This window comes from Eupeodes corollae, chromosome 2 (assembly GCF_945859685.1).
Source record: "Eupeodes corollae chromosome 2, idEupCoro1.1, whole genome shotgun sequence".
NCBI classification, from domain to species: domain Eukaryota; kingdom Metazoa; phylum Arthropoda; class Insecta; order Diptera; family Syrphidae; genus Eupeodes; species Eupeodes corollae.
Genome location: NC_079148.1, coordinates 43,950,527 through 43,971,060, shown reverse-complemented (window position 1 = coordinate 43,971,060; position 20,534 = coordinate 43,950,527). Strand labels below are relative to the sequence as shown.

General features: G+C 34.3%; 2 protein-coding genes across 2 annotated transcripts; one reads left to right on the top strand and one right to left on the bottom strand.

Moving 5' to 3' along the window:
- Positions 1 to 9,963: 9,963 nt before the first annotated feature.
- Positions 9,964 to 11,412, top strand: LOC129944886 (uncharacterized). The gene has a single exon (XM_056054548.1). It carries the CDS (start codon positions 9,964 to 9,966, stop codon positions 11,410 to 11,412), a length of 1,449 nt encoding a protein of 482 aa, XP_055910523.1.
- A 5,365-nt stretch (positions 11,413 to 16,777) lies between these two features.
- On the bottom strand, positions 16,778 to 18,514 carry LOC129944885 (uncharacterized). Its single transcript, XM_056054547.1, has one exon. It carries the CDS (start codon positions 18,512 to 18,514, stop codon positions 16,778 to 16,780), a length of 1,737 nt encoding a protein of 578 aa, XP_055910522.1.
- Positions 18,515 to 20,534: the final 2,020 nt, after the last annotated feature.

The following is a 20,534-nucleotide window of genomic DNA, read 5'->3' as shown; positions in this document are numbered from 1 at the left end:
TCTTGGTTTCGATCCCTGGCTATGCCATCTAAAGTTTTTTCACGGGTACTGCTTCTTGCGAGGAAGAGACAAATTCTCCAAGAATAATTCTTGTCATGTAAAGTTCTTTCTCAAATTAGCCGTTTGGATTCGGATTAAAACTGTAGGTCCCCTTCAGCCCTGATAACAGTAGACGCACACAGAAATAGTTGAGAGTTGTAAGTCACTAGGCCCTAGTTCTCAACGGACTGTTGTGACACCCAATTTATTTATTTATCATCATAAGATCAAGTAATAAAAAAAAGTAAACCTAAAAACTTAAATGTTCGCATCTTACGAAAATGAAAAAAAAATGTTTGTTCGTTTTGTACTTGCAAGAACGCCAAATATTTAATACTTCCTTTTTGGTACTGGTTCATCAGATTTTTAAAATTGAGTGACTAACTTTTCCGATTGGTTTTATTGAATGCAAATAAAAATGATAACATTAAAGATAGTTCCCACTTTTAAGAAAAAACGATACTTTTTTGGGGTACACTTAGCCGTATACACACTTACTTTTCATACCAATCAATTTTATTTAAAAAATCATTAATTTTTTAATCGTACTTGCAGAAAAAACAACGTGGAGTAACGTTAAATGTATTTTTGAATGGCCCTAAGTAGCTGTTTCCTCATATTTTGATCAGGAAGAGCCTCTTAATAGTCACATAAAATCACTTCCTAGCCATAACAACATATCTTTGCATTAAAATTATGTTCAAACTTGCCACCTAACAACTTAAGATGATATTTTTTTAATTTATATTTTATATGTACTTACTATCTAAAGTGCGAATTTGCAGCGGGATTAGTTTATACGTTGAACTTAAAACAAACAAGACTAAACTAGGTGAGAATGAACTAACTTTCACCTATTTCTTCGGAGATATTATATCTATTTGGTGCGTGTGTGCTCCTGAAATGGGCAAAGGAAATTTCACTTTTTATTTCCACGCACAAATTTGTCCAGCTGCAATATTATGTGTGTGTATTTTTTTTTAATAAATAAAGTACAAATAAATCATGTCACGTCTAATGTATTTTTATCCAAAGCAGGAACACAATTTTGTGACGAAATGAGGAACGAAATGCTATATTTTTTTATTTTTTTTATATTACCAAAGGAATGTATGTACAAATATAAAGTAATGACAAGCTACTAAAATCTGGAAAAATAATTCAAACCTTTGATTTCGAAATTGGTCTCGTTTTTCATGGTGTTCACTTAAGTTCACTCATGATAAGTTAACTCCAGCTTGAAGAAATATTACTTGTTGCATTATTATTATTGTAAAAATGTGCCTCAAATACATAATGACATAAGAAATTTTAAATTGTAAACATCAATAATAAAAATCATATAACAAATTACATGTCAAATAAAGGGTATTCTTCAAGCTTTTTACGTCAATTTTTATTGAAGGCACATCAATTGAGCTATTTTTAGTCAAAATCATTGGGACTTTAAACCAATTTGAAAATAATTTTGGTATGATTTCAATTTCTAGGAAAAAAAAAATGTTATCATTCTCCAAGTTAAAAACCATTTTTGTAAATAAACAATTTGAGCTGACAAATATTTTTTTTCCCGCAATTTTTAACAGCTATTATAAAAAGCATGTGTATTAAAAACAAATAAATAAAAAGAGACTGGGATGTGACCCACACTGATTACTTCCCATTCCGTCTGTCGATTTGTCTTGCTTAGGAGTTTGTAGGTTTTCATGCTGGGTTAAAAAAAATTGTTACTTGAATTATTCTTTCAAATTTTAAAATTACCAACAATATTTTCATATTAAGAAATAGTTTAGTTTGAAAATCTAGTTTTGTTAAATAGATTTTTAATCGAAAACAAATTTTTACCTATTTTAGTAGCATTTCTTGAAATTTAACAAATTGAATGAATGAAATTAATTTGAGAGATTTCGAGAACCGAACATCAATTTTTACCAAATTTGCGTACTATTTCTTTTTATTTTTTTATGAAGAAACGTACTGTTTTATTTTTATAAAAACAAATTACTGAATATCAAAAACAATATTTTCTGTGAAATAAAAAAAGTTTAAAGACAATATTTTAAATTTTTGAAAAGCTGTTTGAGTCGAAAGTAAATTTTTACCAAATTTTTAGTATTGTTTTTTATTTTATGATTTTTAATTTTTGTAAAAAAAAAACTGTCCATTCGATTTTTCTCAAAATTTTACTGAAAGTTGACAACAATATTTTTTTAAGGATGAAAGTAGTTTAAAACCAATACCTTAAAGTTTTGAAACAATATTTGAGTCGAGACTTGATTTTTTTTGTTTAGGTTTCATTTTTTTTGTAAAAAAATTGTCGATTCGATTTTTCTCAAATTTGTTTAGAATGTTAAAAACAATATTCCTTACAATTTAAAATAAAATTGAAGAACTAATCTAAAGATTTTTAAAAGATATTTGAGTCGAAATTCAGTTTTTACCAACTTTGAGTAATGTTTTTTTTAGGTTATAATGTTTTATAAAAAAAACAGTCAATTTGATTCTTCTCAAAATGTTATGGGATGTCAAAAACATTATTCTTTGTTGCACAAATTGTTTTGGAGATTATATTTTAGTCGTAAAATTTTCGAGGTGACACATTTTTTTCTCAGTTTTTTTGATTTATAAAAAAACCGTTGATTGGATTTTTTCCAAAAATATACTGGTTCGGTATCACGTTACAATAAATAATATTCAATTTAATTCAGAACTCGAGCTCCATTTTTTCGTTAGATTTTTAGGGTTAACCAAAATTTTCACTTTTTTTTAAACTGCTATGGTAAAAAAATCACCCACGCAATTTTCTTGAGAACCCTTTCTGCATTTTTCAGCCTTATCATCTGTATAACTAAATTTGGGGTCGATTTCTCTTCTGGTTCTTGAACTATGGACAACGAAAAAAATTTCGACTCTAAGGACTTTGAAACGTCGAGAAATGTTAAAATTTTGAATTTGACAAATCGGACCCGTTACAATAACTTCCTAGGGGAAGTTAATAAATACTAGAACTTTTTTGATGTTATAAATTACTTAAAATTAAATTTATTGAGCAATGATTCGTTAAAATAAGGTAGAAATTAAGTTTTGAAAGCTTTGAATGTTTAAAGATCTTCTTTATTAAAATATTGTGTAAGCATGTGGCAGTCTACACTTTGGATTGCACTAGTTTTTGAAATAAGATTTAAAGTATACAAAAACACATTTCTTTGATTGGGAAACACCTTGAAACTTTTTTTAAATAGCTGAAGAGCAGATGGAAGAAATAGTAATGAAATGCAGAAAAAAAGGATAAACATAAGTTTTTTTTACACAAATATTGAGGTTCTTTTAGTGACATTTTATTTCTAACACCATAAAGTCAAATAAAAAACATACATAATTTTCTTCAAATATTAATGTTTTGCGAACCCTGACTGAATTTTCAGCAATTTTAAATGAAATACACCAATTTTTTAAGGACTTAGAGTTGGTTCATATAAACATAAACAGAATTGGACTAAGTTTGGTACCCTGAGGAATGCCAATATGATTATCTTAGTAGCAGTAACAGAACAGATTGTGAATGTTTAGGGTGTACATAATATTTCTTAATTTAATTAAATAACAAGTTAATATTTTCAGTATAAAAAAAACAACAATAATTCAATTTATTTACTTATTGTAGCTACTTGAATGAAACAACTTTACAATAAATCAATGAATGCATTTTTAAAAATTTCTTATGGATTTTCACTCATGCATCTAAAATCTATATATAAATAAAGATCTTTATAATAAGTTTCCGAGTTATGACGCAAATTAAGAACCAACTTCCTCCATTTATGGAATAACGTATATAAATATATTTATAGAATCGTGACAGGAAGTTAATTTTAAACTTTCGTTGTCATCTTAAATTTAAAATGTATTATTTTCATAAAGTGGTTTGTACCATTTAAGGCACATTCGATGACTGATGATGCTTATGAGAATGTCAATAAAAATAAACTTAATCTTAATCTGAAAAACAAAACCATATATAGTAGAAATAGGGTCAACTGCTTCCCCAGAAACAAACAAATATTACTATTGTCTTCCATTTCTGGTACTACTTCCTTTTTACGTTCAAACAAAACTCTTGAGAAGACGTGAGTTTCGGATCAAATATTAAATTTCTTTGGACATTGAAGGTTAGTAAGTATTATGAATTATGGTTGAAAATAAAAATATGTTTTTTTTAATATTTTATTTTAGAAAAAAAAACAGAAAGTTGAGAAAAGGATGTTTCGGTCAATTGCACATTTTTTGGAAAGAGAAAAGATTTTCAGATTTGTTATGTGCAGTCAATGTTATGGCGCATGTGATAAAAAATTAACAAAAACAAAAATAATCAAACATATGTTTTTCCATTTCCATCATCAGTACAGTAAAACAATAACAACAACAGTCCTCATCAACTGAAGCCCCTTGATGGAGATGGAGCTTTACGACACGACAAACTTGTATCTTTTATGACAGACACATTCTGCGTGCAAGTACAATAAGTCTATCGTATAATATGTCGTGACTATCTTCACATCGCGTTGCGGTTGCGTAAACCTTTAAGATGCCGGCGTTTGTTTTATTTCATGCAATATTGTTAAGTCGTTCGTATACGACGACGGACGACCAGACGGGACGGGACGACTGCGATGACGACAGACAACCAGCCGGGCCATATTTTTATAATATAAGGTAGGTACTTTGCAATTACCATCTGAGTGCGGGGAACTTAAATTACGTAATTCAGTTTTCGTAGTGCAGAGAGGTGCACTTACCTACTACTTATTGTTTTGTATTTGTCGTATTTTATTGAGTTGTTTCTGTAACGCAGAAAAAGATTTTTTTGTTTGTTGTTGTTGTTTTGATATTTCCATCATATTGTATGAAGGAGGTGGAGGTGGTGTCGGTAAATCATACCCGCAATTACAGCTGACGTTGATTATGTTGCATACAATATTTTGTACTGATGTCATTAAAACTTAAAGTACTCAGGCCTATATACAATATAATAAAGTATAAGGAAATGAGTCCATAGCATACATATTTTTTTTTCATGTTTTCTTATTTTTAGTGACAGTTTATTACGTTGAAGGTAGACTTTTACTAGACTGTTTTCTTTTGAACAATGATTCAGTTAACTGAATTGGAACAAAATATTTCCCATTTCATGTTAATAAAATCATACTTAAAGTCTAAGGCCTTCGAATGGAATGTGTTTATATATGATTATTTTAACTTAATGATATTTGTGGTGATAAAATAATAAAACGTCTACAGTAATCAATGCGAATTTTGACTTTATGGTACTTGGTTTTATTTCAGAAAAAAAGTTATTTAAAAATCTTTAAATAAAGTTAGAGAACGGGTTTCTGGCATTTTAAAATGCTAACCCATGACTCTGTGCGTTATGGTTATTTTTTAATAATTGTTTGTCTGTTTTAAATTTGAATTTTCCCTGCAATGTTAAAGGGGAAAAATAGAACCTTCTCCCATACGATTTATTTTCTTGTCTTAACCCCAATGTGGTGCACTTTATACCAATGATAATGTCTTACTTACTTACTTACTTAAGGTGGCGCTACAGTCCTGTGTGAACTAGGGCCTCACCCAACAAACTTCTCCATCTAGCTCGGTCCCTAGCTAGATGTCTCCAGTTTCGCTACAAGTTGGGTGAGGTCACCTTCCACTTGTGCGCGCCACCTGATCCGCGGTCTTCCTCTACTGAGCTGTCCTGTGGGTGCGGATTTGAAGACTTTCCGGGCCGAAGCATTGGTTTCCGTGCGCTCTACGTGACCCAGCAATTTTAGTCGTTGGACTTTTACCCTTCTGGCTAAATCTACGTCGCTGTACAGCCCGTACAGCTCGTCGTTCCATCGTCTCCTCCACTCCCCTTCGATGCATACGGGACCGTAGATCACACGAAGAACTTTTCTCTCGAAGCGACCCAAGGTGCTTTCATCTGCTTTGGTCATGGTCCATGCTTCTGCACCGTATAGCAGGACGGGGATGATAAGGGTCTTATATAGCAACACTTTGGTCCCTCAAGAGAGGACTTTACCACTCAATTGCTGTCTTAGTCCAAAGAAACAGCGGTTAGCAAGAGTTATTCTGCGTTTGATCTCAGCGCTGGTGTTGTTTTTTGCGTTAACAGCGGAGCCTAGGTAGACGAAGTCCTTGACTACCTCAAAGTTACGTCTGTCGATTGCGACGTTTTCACCAAAACGTCGGTGTTGTATGTCCTTTTTAGACGACAGCATGTACTTTGTTTTGCCCTCATTAACCGTTAAACCCATTTTTGCCGCCTCTTCCTCAATACTCACAAAAGCCCCATTGACATCACGCTGAGTTCTTCCGATTATGTCAATGTCATCAGCATATGCCAGTAATTGGACAGACTTTTGAAAGATAGTGCCTCTAGTGTTGACGTGTGAGCTCTGCACGATGTTAAAAAAATCGCATGACAGCGCATCACCTTGTCTAAAACCTTTTTTGACATCAAAAGGTTCTGTTAAGTTGCTTCTAACCTTTATGGATCAGCGTGAATTCTCCATGGTCATCCTGCACAAACGGACGAGTTTGGCAGGGATGCCAAAACTAGACATGGCTCTATACAGCTCGTCCCTGTAGATGCTGTCATATGCGGCATTGAAATCGATGAAAAGATGGTGGGGTCGATTTGGTGTTCTTGGGTTTTTTCAGGATCTGCCGTAATGTGTATATTTGATCAACTGTGGACTTTCCTGGTCTAAAACCACACTGATAAGGACCTATCAGGTTGTTGTTGATGGGCTTTAGACGTTCACATATTATAGCAGAGAAGATTTTATAGGCGATGTTAAGTAGACTTATTCCTCTATAGTTGGTGCAGTTTAGAAGGTCTCCTTTTTTTAGGATCGGGCAAACAATACTGAGGTTCCATTCATCGGGCATGTTTTCTTCCGACCATATCTTACAGATAAGTTGGTGCATGCTCCTAACCAACTTATCTATAGCTGCTTTAAAGTGCTCAGCATTCAAGCCATCCGGTCCATCGGCTTTATTAGACTTCAGCTTAGATATGGCAGTCTTTACTTCGTCTAAGTCGGGAGGACGGGATTGTTGGCTTTCGTCGTCTATATTGAATGGATCATCCTGCCTGACAGCGGAATTCAGTTCTTCGTCGCCGATATACAGTCTGCAGAAGTGGTCCTTCCATATCCTCAGCATTGACTGCGGTTCCACTATGATTTTTCCACTTTCGTCTTTGCAGCCTTCGGTTCTAGGTTTATGTACCTGTGAATTTCGTTTCACCTGTTCATAAAACTTTCGAACCTCATGCCTGCTTTTATACCTCTCAACATCTTCGACCCCACGCTTCTCATGCCCTCTCTTTTTCCTTCTGAAAAGTCGGCGTTCCTCTCGCCTCTTCTGCTCATAGAGCTCACGAGCAGCTCTCGTCCTTTTATGCAGCGCCGCTTTGCGTGCCTGTTGTTTGGCTGCATTTGCCTGCCGACATTCCTCATCAAACCAGGGGTTCCTTGTTGGTGGCTGTTTGAAACCCAGCACATCAGAGGCGGCTTCTCTGATTGCATCTTGGCAATGTTGGAAATGGTTTTCGATACATTGTGTTGGCGGCAGAGAACTTCGAGAGAGGTTACTTGTCACTCGGTCGGAAAAGGATTTGGCGATCTCTGGCGATTGTAGCCGTTCGACGTTGTATCTTCTCCCAGCACCTCCCTGTTTTGCCTTGGGTCTGGAAATCTGAAGTGCTACCTTGGCTACAACGAGGTAGTGGTCCGAGTCGATGTTAGCTCCTCGGAAAGTTCGTACATCCATAATGATGGAAGCGTGTCTGGCGTCGATCGCAATATGGTCAATCTGGTTTACGGTAGATTGATCTGGAGAAGTCCAAGTTCCTTTGTGGATGTTGAGGTGTGGAAAACGCGTACTGGCTACCATGACGTTTCGCCCCGCCTATGAGCCTGAATCCATTGTCGGAAGTGTTGTCGTGCAGGCTGTTCTTCCCGATTATTCCACCAAAGAAGTCTTCCCTTCCTAGCTTGGCATTAAAATCGCCCAGGGCTATTTTAATATCGTAGCTACGGCACTGCTCATATGTTTTGTCTAAGAGCTCGAAGAACATATCTTTGGTGTTGTCGTCTTTCTCTTCTGTTGGGGCGTGCGCGCATATCAGGCTAATGTTGCCGAATTTAGCCTTGATGCGTATGGTCATGAGGCGCTCATTGATGCACCTATAGCTCAAGACTTCTTGCCTAAGTCTGGCTCCAATGACGAAACCGCATCCAAATAAGCGCTGTTGGTTTTCGTGGTAGCAGTCACCATAGTAAATATCGCAGTTTTTCATCCTCTTTTTGCCCGGCCCATCCCATCTTATTTCCTGGATGGCTGTGATATCTGCTTTATATCGTTCTAGGGCTTCCGCTAATTCTTCGGCCGCACGTGGTCTGTTAAGGGACCTAACATTCCACGTGCATATCCGAAGTTCGTTGTCCTTTATTCGTTTGCGTTCGTTGTCAACAGTAAATCCGTCCGTATCCGAGGCTTGTTGGTGCTTCGCAACTATGAAAGCTTTTACGTGGCCAGGAAGTCACCCCGACGCACAACCCCTAACCTGGAGGGCCAGATACTAAGTATAACTCCAAGGATGGGGAGCCGGATAAAACCGCTCCTTACAGGCCTGGGCTCCGAATATGTCGAAGAAGCCCTATAAGCTGTTCACTAAGTAGTTCAACCTTACTGGAACTGTAGACGCCACCGTCGATAAATTTAAAATTTTTTAAATAAAGTTAGAGAACGGGTTTCTGGCATTTTAAAATGCTAAACCATGACTCTGTGTGTTATGGTTTTTTCTTTTTGAATATTTGTTTGTTTTAAATTTGAATTTTCCCTGCAATGTAAAAGGGGGAAAATAGGCCCTCTCCCATACGATTTATTTTCTTGTCTTAACCCCAACGTGGTGCACTTTATACCAATGACAATGTCTATTGAATGACACTTTAAGAGCTATTCAACAATATTTTTTGTATTGAAAGTAGCTGAAGTAAGAAACAAAATTTCAAAGAAAATTTTAAATTTAAATTTCCTATTTTTGACCATACAATTTGTATGGGGGTGGGGACTACTGTTGTTTTTGATGGTAAAAAGAAAATTTAAAGACGCCTTAAGTAAAATTGCTTAATACCTGAACTTCCAAGTTTGAACTCAATCGACAGAATAGTTTAGGCTACCTGTACGAGGACAGATAGTCAGACAGACGGAATATCGAGAGTCTCTTAATGACCATCGTAATGCCATGTTTAATTAGAGTCTCGAGTCCGAATTTTTGCGAATACAAGTAAAAACATGACTGAAAGTGGCCCTGTCGAAAGTTTATGAATGTTCTATGAACTTTTGCAATATGAAACCCCTTTATCTGACCTCAATTGGTATTGAAAATCATATGAAAAATCTTCAGTAAACAACAGTTAAATATTAACTATATTGGTACATTAACTTTATTTTAATTATTAATCCTGCGAGTGATAGACATCTTAATCAAATAAAAAAAATGTTTTACCTTTTAATTGGTTTCTCTAAACATAGCTTGCAATTTTTCCATTTAGTTCAAGATTATCAAGTAATAGTAAAGGAAGTTTCACTAGAATGCTTGTAAATAACTTTTTCTTCGTTTTATCAATCATATTTCTTAGTCATATTTCTCCAGTGTTTACCAATAATTACCTTGGAATGAACCGAGCTCTTGAAAGAATACACGCTGAAAGTTCTTCGGCAACTGTGGTTTTTATTGGTATTGAAAAGGATTTCCTGAGTTATTTCATGAAGAAACATAGTGATATTATCGTTGTTTTTTTCAAAACCCCCCCAAAAAAAATCATCTATACAAAGCTGTTTGAATCGAATGTTATGCTAGTTGTGAACGAAACTTATGTCGACGATTGGATAAATGAACTTCATTTCCTGAGTGAAGAAATTCGAGTTCGAAAATTCATATTGATACTGACAACAAGCCCCGAAAATTTACATCCTGTTTTTGAGTTCTTTGCAGAAGAGAAATTCACAAGGATTTTCGGATCAACAGGGGCTAAATTGTATGCCTTTTATCCCTATGCACCTAATTCAATTCAAGAAGTTCTTCCTGCACAACCAGTTCCACATGCACTTAGAAATTTAAATGGTTTAAAATTTCGAAGTGCATTCAACCAGGATATCCCAAAAGTTTACAGATATTTCGACGAATATGGCCAAGAGAAAATTGGAGGCTATATAGCAAGACTATTCAAAAACTTTTTGCAACGTCACAACGCCACTGTGACCCAGGTAAAAATCAAAGATTTAAAAACCAATCACATAAATACAATCGTTCAAGCAACGCTAAGCAACGAAATCGATATAAGCTTGAACACCTACAGCCCGGTCAGGAGACTTGAAAGTAGTTATCCTTTTTATCTGCTGAACTGGGTGATTTTGGTACCAGCGAACAGGCGTCTAGACTCGAATGAGTATTTTTTGAGACCATTTTCGCCAACAGTTTGGTTGTGCTTCGCTTTGACCTTCATCTATTTGATTTCTGTAAATGTCCTGAGGAATATTTTCAGTGGCAGACCTGCCAACATTTGGCAGTGCTTTAGCGAACTATATCTGACCATGCTGAATATGCCCACAGAGAGACCCATAAACCGTGGATATCTAATTCAAATCCAGATTGAAATATTTGCATTTATACTGATTAATGTTTATTTGGTTTATTTGACATCGTTTTTGACAATTTTTATAAAAATCCATCAATATCGAACTATTGGGGAACTGATTGAAAATAATTTTCCTGTTTTGTTAATTTTTTACGAGTGGCATACAATCTCAACTTCGGATAAACATCCAACTAATTTTGAAAAAATCGTAAGACTTGTTGACTATCAGACTTTCATAAATGAAGCTTATTCATCAACGAATAACAGTCATGGTTTGGCTATAGGATCAGATGTAGCATCATTTCTAATGGAATATCAAAAAACTAAGCGTGTTGTTGAAGGAAGCCTAGAATGTTACCATTTGGGCTTTCTATTGCTTAGGAATTCACCGTTTTTGGAAATCCTGAATATTTTTATTATTGATGTTATGCAAACGGGCTTGATAGACAAATGGCAATATGATGTTCGAGCTGAAGTAACGAAGCTTCGTTTGATTAATAAGACCAGAGTGGGAATGGATGGAGATAAACTACTTCCATTGACATTGTATCATTTGAAATTTGCTTGGATATGTTTGAGTTGTGGCTTAATTTTAGCTGCGCTGGTTTTTGCTTGTGAACATTTGATAACGACAGTTTTACTAAAATTTCGATATATTCAATAAAAGTTTAACTAAAACAAAATAAATAAAATTATTATTAGCAACATTTTGGTGTTTTTTATATTCTTTTTCAGGTTCAGGATTACAAGATGAAAGTAGTAAGTAGTGTTATCCTCGAAAATTTTAAGAATTCTATATTGAGTTCTTCGATTGTGGAGAGTTAGAAATGCTTTTTAACTTATAGGACCAAGTTGCGACAGTAGCGCTTACCAACGTTGCCTCCGAGGTGATAATAGGGTCCACCGCTGAAGATAAAAATAAGAAGTTATTTAACTTTGTGCCTTATTTAAGAGAAATCAAAAAAACTGAGGTTTAATCAGCACTACGGGCTACACCTCCGTTACTCTTGAGTGCTGTACACGTTTTCAATTTTTTAAATCCCAAAAGCTACATTTTTCCCGATAGTTTCACCGGTGCTTTAGTTTTGCGAACACTGACTTTCAAATGCTTCCAATTTTTGTATTGAATTAAAATAATCTCAAGTCGTTTTTATGGTGTGGTAAAGTTTTAACTTTGCAAAAAGTGGACTGTTAAAAAAAAAACTCTTAATGGAAAACCTTAAATGTTACTTCGTAAACTTATAATTTCTAAACAAATTTCTTTTCTAAAAATTCGATTCTGATAAATAGTAAATAACAATAGTGATTTTAAAATTGTAGAAAAAGTTGATAATGCAATTGAGTTTTTTGGGTAGGACTTATGAGCTCAGCAGTTTGACCTCAATTTTGTGCGTTTTCAAAAATTTCAAACAAAATTACAATATATTTTTCTTTTAACCAACTGTAGTAATTTAACTTGTGTATATATTATTGTAAATTTTCCAGCAGAATTGGTCTTCATGTACTTTCAATTGTGCAATTATTGTCTCAAAGATACAAAGTCACCTCCATTTGAGAGACATAATAAAAACAGCAAAACAAAACATATCGCAAACACTAACTGACATAAATGACATAGGGGTCTTGCATCTTTCCCATCGCATGAGTATAATAACTATAATGCGGATTTCCATATGACAATCAATCTTTGTGGCATCTTGGCACCCATCATCATCATCGTCAATTCTCATCATCATTATTATCTTAACATTGTTTGATCTGATGCATAGAGCAAAACTGTGCCACAGCGACATCTATTTTTTTTGTTTTACGAGTATAGCCATAGAAACATAAACCTAAACCTCATCCATCAGATAAATGTAGGTGAGTCATAACTTCCATTGATTTCCCTATAAATCTCACCTTTGTACGTTTACGAGTAGGTTAGTACAAGACCACTTGTAATCAAAAAGTGGTCTACCTCAAGACTCACAACCACAAGACATGGTAAATACCGACTTTTGTTATAGGCTGTCAAAGGAAGGAAATGGAAAATTATGAATATACACCATCATCGTCTTTATCGCATGATGGAAAAACGTTAGTAGGTAAATCTGCATCAAGTATCACTCGAAAAAAAAGAAGCTAAGACAACTTCTTTATGGATTTCCGTTTGCTCTAGTTAGGCTAGTTTTTCTTTTTTTTTTCTTCAAACATAGGTCAGTTTATATAAAGATGTTTCTTATCTTTTTAAAATTTTGGACCTTCTTCAACTAAAAAAAAATGTTTAAATTTTATAATGTCTTTCTTACATGGACAAACGGTGTGGCTGGCGCGGTGGTTTCCACTTTCATTTTGTTCTTTTTCGTTGTTGATATTTCAAGGGAAAGTATTATGGGGGTCAAGATGTCAAATTTCATAATAACTAACTATATATTTGTATATACGGCCACTTGATCCCAAGAATAAATATCTCTTCTATGGTCATATAATGCCACTGCGCTTCACTTGAGGTCAATGTACACGACTTCTCTGGCATAGCCTATGCTCGTACCTTATGACTATGATTTGTTTGTTTGAAATGATTCAACAACTACTGAGCAGCACGGCGGCGGCAGCGTAGCGTTTGTACAAGGTAGGTAAGGTAGATAGGTATTATATTCAATTATGAGTGCACAGATCACTGACCTACCCGCACAAACGAAGGTATACAGTTCTACACATATGAATAGCTTTCAGCTTCATCAGAAGAGAAGAAAGCATAGAGAGTGCATTCTTGATAATATTTTTGTGTTTGGCACCGAATAGTTATTTTTATTTTTCATCTCATCTTGCAGCCGATGAAATTTTAGTTAGCTTGTTAAGAGCTTCATGAAAAAAAGAAAAGTGATTATATGGAATCAACTCTATTGGACATGTGTTGTGTTGAAAATTAAATTATTAATAGTTCAGAAAACTCCGGAATCATAATGTCAATATTTCAAAACTTTGTTTTTTGAACCTTTGATATTTTAAAGTGATTTCAAAATGCAAAAAGTTTTGTATTTTATTTTTTATTTAATATTTAGGAAATCAATTGAAGTCATAAATAATGCAATTTATGTGTGTATTTTTACTTTGTTCATGATGAATCATTCTATTGTATTCCCACAAGTCGCCTTTGCTTTATCACATAAATCAAAAATCTCGAATTTCATCATGAAACCAAAAATTAAATTTACACTTCTCTCTTTGGATTTTATAAAATGCAAAATTTATCGAACGCAGTTTGAAGCAGAACTGCATCAATAATGAAGCAATTTGTATGCAAACAATGCTGAACATCAAAAAACACAATCGAAGATAAATTTGCTGGTTGTTAATATTTAAAGTGAACATCCATTAAATCTATTAATATAAATTATAGCACACCTATGGAAAATAATAAGCACACTTCACAGCGTGAACATTGCCAATACCAAACCTACAGTTTTATGAATAAAAAGATGCTAGATTTTGATTTTCAAACCAATCCCCAATTGTTTATTGTTTGGTGGGATGAACATTTTTAAAAGATTTGCAAAAATAAAATAATTATCTCTGATTGTAATAATGTAAAAAAAATCTTGATCGAATAATAGTTAAAAATTTAAAATAGACCTATCCTTCAATTTAATACCAAATATTAACTTGGAAGAGAAGTAATTATCTTATCATGTATAATTTTATTCTTATAAATAATATACATAGTTCTAATTTTATAACAACAAAAAAAGCATAAAAAACTCCTGTTTAAATAACGGGCTATTCAAATAAAACTTTTCATTAGAAAATACCTTATATATGTAATATCGTTCTTGTTAATTCTCATGAATTTGTGAGAGCTGAGAACAACTATATATTGGGTGCTCTTTTGAAAACAAAATTGTATATACGTACAACCAGTATTGTATTTAAGAGTTTTTTGGTGCTTTAGTTGCACAACGATCCTATCAAGTTAGTATAATAATATGATTGAACATTGTACAAACATGAAACCTTCCTGGAATCTTACTGGAATCGTATAATTTGTATTTATTTGTATTTACAAATTTATAATGGTAAAATGTTTAAAGTATAAAACAAAATATACATATATATAAAATTAAACTCTGATTGCAAAATGCCGCTTCTTAAAAGAGTTCAAATTCAAACGTTGGTCCGATTTATTATTATTGATCATCCAATTTCATAGACCTCCAATATTGACTACACATACCGCAACTTAGCATGGCTCATTTCACATCCTACGATCCATTTAAAAAGTTGACTTCTTAAAAATTGCATTATTTTTCTTTGCTGGAGGTTGAACCTGCCAAATTCCAAAAGAAATCCTAACGAAGTTGTAATTTATTATTTCGACCAATCCTTCTTTTTTGCGGTTGTAAAGCCAAACAAGTTAAACAGCGGCGCTGCAATGCACATGATGATGATCCACACATGCAGTGTATTCTTCTATACATACCTGGTAAAGAACTCTTGCTGGACTTAAGGATATTAAAATCGTTCGTTTTCCAATTCAATATCACCTCACTCAAAACATGACCTGGGGTCCTAATATGTCGAACTTCATTACTGAGTAAAAATTGGCATCAATTTTACGAGTTGGGTAGGCAATATTGGCAGATAAAAGTTATAAGGCTCATATAATATTTACAACCGGCATTTCTTCTGGCTTCTAAGTTTCTTATATTGCATTTTACTTCCCATTACATAGTTATTTAAATAAAATGGATATAATTTGAGTTATCTTTATTTATTTTAGGTTTTGCTTAATTAACTTAAATTTGCTAAGGAAATTATGTATTACTTTGTTAGGAAGAAAAAGCCTTTGGCTCCAATAGAAGATGCATTAAAACTATTGAATTTTAACAATGTACCTATAAAATTGTAACTGCATTCAATTTTAATTTACTTACCAAAAAATATGAGCGTAAAGTGTTTTTGTAGTCATTAAAAAAATACTCATTAAGTTTGTAAAACCACTTAGAGGAGGTTTTATTATTTTTAGCTTCCAGAAATTTAACCATAGCGGAACTACGAACGACAACAACCACACAATTGTATAATTGGCTTTGAGAATGGGAACTTGGCCTAGTTTTAATATACACATACTTATGGACCGAAAAAACCACAACTAGATAGTTTATTTGATTTTCTGTCAAAAGATCATTTATTCTTTAAACTATTTATTTTTGAAGTATTTCCTTCTTCCATTGGCTTACAACTTATTTCTCAATATGGCCATTTTATTCAATTTAAAATAATTTCTCAATTGTATTCAATGATATCTATAGACACAAACAATGACACATGAATTTATTGTTATTTGGTGTTGTAAGACTTTAAGCATCAAAACATCAATTAACGTTACTCTGATGTAGGTCGTCATCGGTCGTCGGCATAAAGTCTATTGACTTTAACAATGGTAAACAATCAATATAATTTTAGTTTGTTCTCATCTATAATAACTTTAGGACTTTAGAAATATTTGTTTATGTTTGCAATCAATTAATCATTCGCCCAAAGCATGAAAATGATGATGTAAGTTCCAATCGAATCGAAACAAACATCACTCCCTTTGCGATTAAGAAAATATTTACACACTCTTCCATTGACATCTATTTGGGAGAGAGATCTATGAGGTAAAGCCAAGCCTTATGCGCGGTCCCCAAACAACATTATAATTGCACATCTTATGTTGTTGGTACTTATTTACGAACAAAAAGTGTTCGTGTAGATTTAGATGGATAGATACATTTACTATATTGAAGTACCTAACCTAACCTACCTACCTACCTTTACCTACTCGCTTTTGTCTTAAGGTGTTCATAAATCTTTTAAGAGTTACGAAACTTAAACATTAAATCATGCAATTGGGCCTACAAACTATTGTATGGCCAATGTGCGCCCGCCAGTTATACCAACAACTTCAACAGCCACTGATGCAAAGCTTCATCCTTATAGAAAGGTGGATTAGACCACTTTCAAAAGTTAAAAGGTATACTTTATTAAAATAATTTTCATACAATTTAATTTAATAATATCAAAAACCGTCGAACTACTAATCCCGCATTCTCACAAATGAAGACCAACACAGCGAATATCAAGCCACTGGCCAAACATATCCAAGCAAACTTTAAATGATACAATGTCAAAGGAAGCGGTGGATTATTCTCATTTAATTTTTCACCTGTTTTATTAATCAAATTATATTTCTTCACCTCGGAAAAAACATCACTTTTCCATTTGCTTAGTAAGCCTGTTTCCATAAGCTTAATGATGAAGTCATCTAAAATATCCAAAAATGGAGAATGTTGGACTACATGAAAACCCAGATGATAATAATCATTCAAAAACTCTTCAACTATACGCCTTGATTTATGGAATTTTACTAGAAACTTAGCTTTATCTGATGCAATAGCTATTGCATAATAATTGTTGGTCATCGAAGTTGGTGAATATGCTGCCTTAGCGAAAATTCCATAATTAATAGTTTTTACGATAGCTGCAAAATTCACTGTTTGTTTTTCTGCATTTGCAAATCTTTGCCAATCGTAGTTAACAAATAAAACAGGACACTCGTTTTCAATCAAATCCTTAATCGTCCGAAACTGCTTGATCTCAATGAAAACTGTCAAAAACGACGTCAAATACACCAAATAGACGTTTACAATGACAAATGCAAATAACTGAATCTGGGCTTGAATTCGATGGCCACCGTGATCCAATGGTCTCTCTGTTGAATGGTTTAGCAATGGCAAATATATCTGGCTAAGACATTGCCAAATATCCGCAGGTCTACCACGGCAAACATTTCTCAGGACATTCACTGCAACTAGGAAGTTAAAGGTAACACCAAAAAACAGCCAAACGGTTGGAGAAAATGGTCTCAAAAAGTACTCATTCGAATCTATATGATTATTTATTGGTGCCAAAATTACCAACCTTAGCAAACCAAAGGGATAACACATTCCAAGACTTTCGATCCGGCTGTAGGGATTAAGGCTTATATCGATATCGTTGCTTAATGTTGCTTGAGTAACTGCAGGCATGAAACTTGATTCCAAATGTTCAATATTAACTTCGGCGAAAGTGGCGTTGTGCTGTTGTAAGAAGCATTTGAATAGTTTTATTGCATATCCTCCAATTTTCTTATGGCCATGTTCGTCGGTATATTTAAATATTCTAGGAATATCCGTATAAATTGCACTTCGAAATATGAAACCATTTAGGTTTCTCAGTGCATGTGGAATTGGTTGTGTTGGAAGGACTTCTCGAATTGAATTTGGTGTGTTAGCGACGGGGTATGGATAAAAGGCATACAATTTCATCCCAGTTGAACCAAAAATCCTTGTGAATTTCTCTTCCATAAAAAACTTGAAGGAATGCTTAAGTTTTCCAACGCTTGCTCCAAATATAATCACAAATTGCCGAGTTTGAATTTTTGCTATTAGATTTTTAAGCTTAGCTTTGCATTTACAAGTATCATTGACAACAAGCATGATATTTAATTCAGAGAGGTTTTCATTGATGTCATTTAATGATGATGAGTTCTGGAAATTTACCACTAAAATATCAGACCGTTTTTTCATGAAAAAACACAGAAAATCATTTTTAATTTCAACGAAAATCACTGTTGCCGAAAAACTTTTAGCGTGTATTCTTTCAAGATTTTCACTCATTTCAAAGTAAATGTTGTTGCTGTCAATCATTGAGGAAGTTAGAAGAATTATCAAGGATATGAGTAATAATTTGTTCGTAGACATTTTGTAGGTATTGAAAAAATTATTAAACAATAGAAAAACCATCTAAACTCGCTGGTTTGCTAGAACTAAGTCTAAAAGAATGGCAATTGAATATTAAACACATCATTTAAACAACAGAGAGTTTGAATTTTGAAAATCATGCTGCAATTATTGATTGTAGATTGTGCTATTAAAATTGCTTTCTTTTATTTGCCTACTTTATTATTTGTTTATATGTATATACATATATCGGATGTCATGTTGCTTTTTGTGTATTTTAGTTGTTAGTGGTTAAAAGGTGGATTTAGGGGCTAATATTTTTAAGTGAATAATACAACATATTTCTGCATATAGTTACCTATGATAGTAAAAGTTAGAGATTGCTGTTTTGTCTCTTTGAAGTAAGAGATTTTCCAAAGGTTGTATGTAAATAAATTTATTTGTACTTATGAGTTTCTTTTCACGATGAAATAAGCATTCATTTATTTATTTTAAAAAATTGTCATTTTTTCAATATCAAATTAAAACCGTTTATTGGTAAACAGGGTAGTCTGTCATGCCAGAGGTCTTGGGTTCGATCCCTGCCTATGCCATCTAAAGTTATTTCACGCGTACTGCCCCTTGAGAGTAATTGACAAATTCTTCAAGAGTAATTCTTGTCATGAAAAATGCTTACTCCAATTAGCCGTTCGCATTCGGCTTAAAAAATAAGGTGCTCGCACACAGGAATGTTTGAGAGTTGTAAGTCCCTAGGTGGTGCTACAGTCCGGGGCGGACCTGGGCCTCAACCATCATGCGTCTCCAGCCAGCTCCGTCTCTAGCTAGCAGTTTCCAGTTTCGCACGCCAAGTTGGTTAAGACATCACCCACCTGCGTGCGCCACTTAAGTCGCTGTCTTCCTCTACTGCGCCGTCCCTTGGGATTGGATTTGAAGACCTTCCATCTAAGCCGTTGGACTTTTATTCTACTAACTACGTCAGTGTCGCTGTACAGCCTGTACAGTTCGTCGTTATATCTTCTCCTCCTTTCTCCATCTACGCGTACCGGACCAAAATTCACCGAAGAATTTTTCTCTCGAAGCATCCTAAGACGCTTTCATCTTTTTTAGACAGGGTCCAGGCCTCAGCTCTATAAATGAGAAATGCAATAGTTATTCTTCGTTTAATTTCAGCGCTGGTGTCGTTGTCTGTGTTAATAGCGGGTCCTAGGTAGACAAAGTCCTTAACTAACCGAAGTTATAGCTTTCCATGGTGACGTTTTTTCCAAGACGTCGTTGTTCAATGTCCTTTTTTATGATAGCATATACTTGGTCTTGCCCTCATTGACCACTAAACCCATCTTCTTCGCTTTCGTCGCAATGCTCAAAAACGCTCCACTTATATCACGCTTTGATCTTCCAATTATGTCAATATCCGAGTAATTGCGTATCCGAGTAATTGGATGGATCTTTGGAACATTGTGCCTCTAGTGTTGACGGTTGAGTTTTGTACAATTCTTTCCAGAACGATATTGAAGAAGTCGCATGACAGTGCATCGCCTTGTGATATGATGATATCGACATTCTGCACAAACGGATAAGTTTGACAGGGATGCTAAAACTAGGCATTGTTCTGTAGAGCTCGTCCCTATAAATAGGTCGTGCGTATCGATTTGAAGTTCCTTGCTTTTTTCCAAGATCTGCCGTAGTGTGAATATTTGATCAATAGTGGACTTTCCTGGTCTGAAGCTACACTGATAAGGACCTATCAGGTTGTTGACGAACAGCTTCAGACGTTCACATAAACCGGCACATCAATATGCAATGTTAAGTAGACTGATGCCTCTGCAGTTGGCGCAATTAAGAGGGAGATTCAACTCATCGGGCATGCTTTCTTCCGACCATATTTTGCAGGTGAGTTGGTGCATACGCCCTACCAGTTCATCGCCTGCTGCTTTGAATAGTTCAGCAGCAATGTCGTCAGGCCCAGCAGCTTTGTTTGACTTCTGTTTAGATATAGCTAAATTGTTGATCTGCGTCGCCTTGGTTGAGTGGTTCTATCTCC

Excerpts from the sequence above, each read along its gene's own strand:
- LOC129944886 (XM_056054548.1), top strand. The coding sequence starts at position 9,964 with ATGCTAGTTGTGAACGAAACTTATGTCGACGATTGGATAAATGAACTT.
- LOC129944885 (XM_056054547.1), bottom strand. The coding sequence starts at position 18,514 with ATGTCTACGAACAAATTATTACTCATATCCTTGATAATTCTTCTAACT.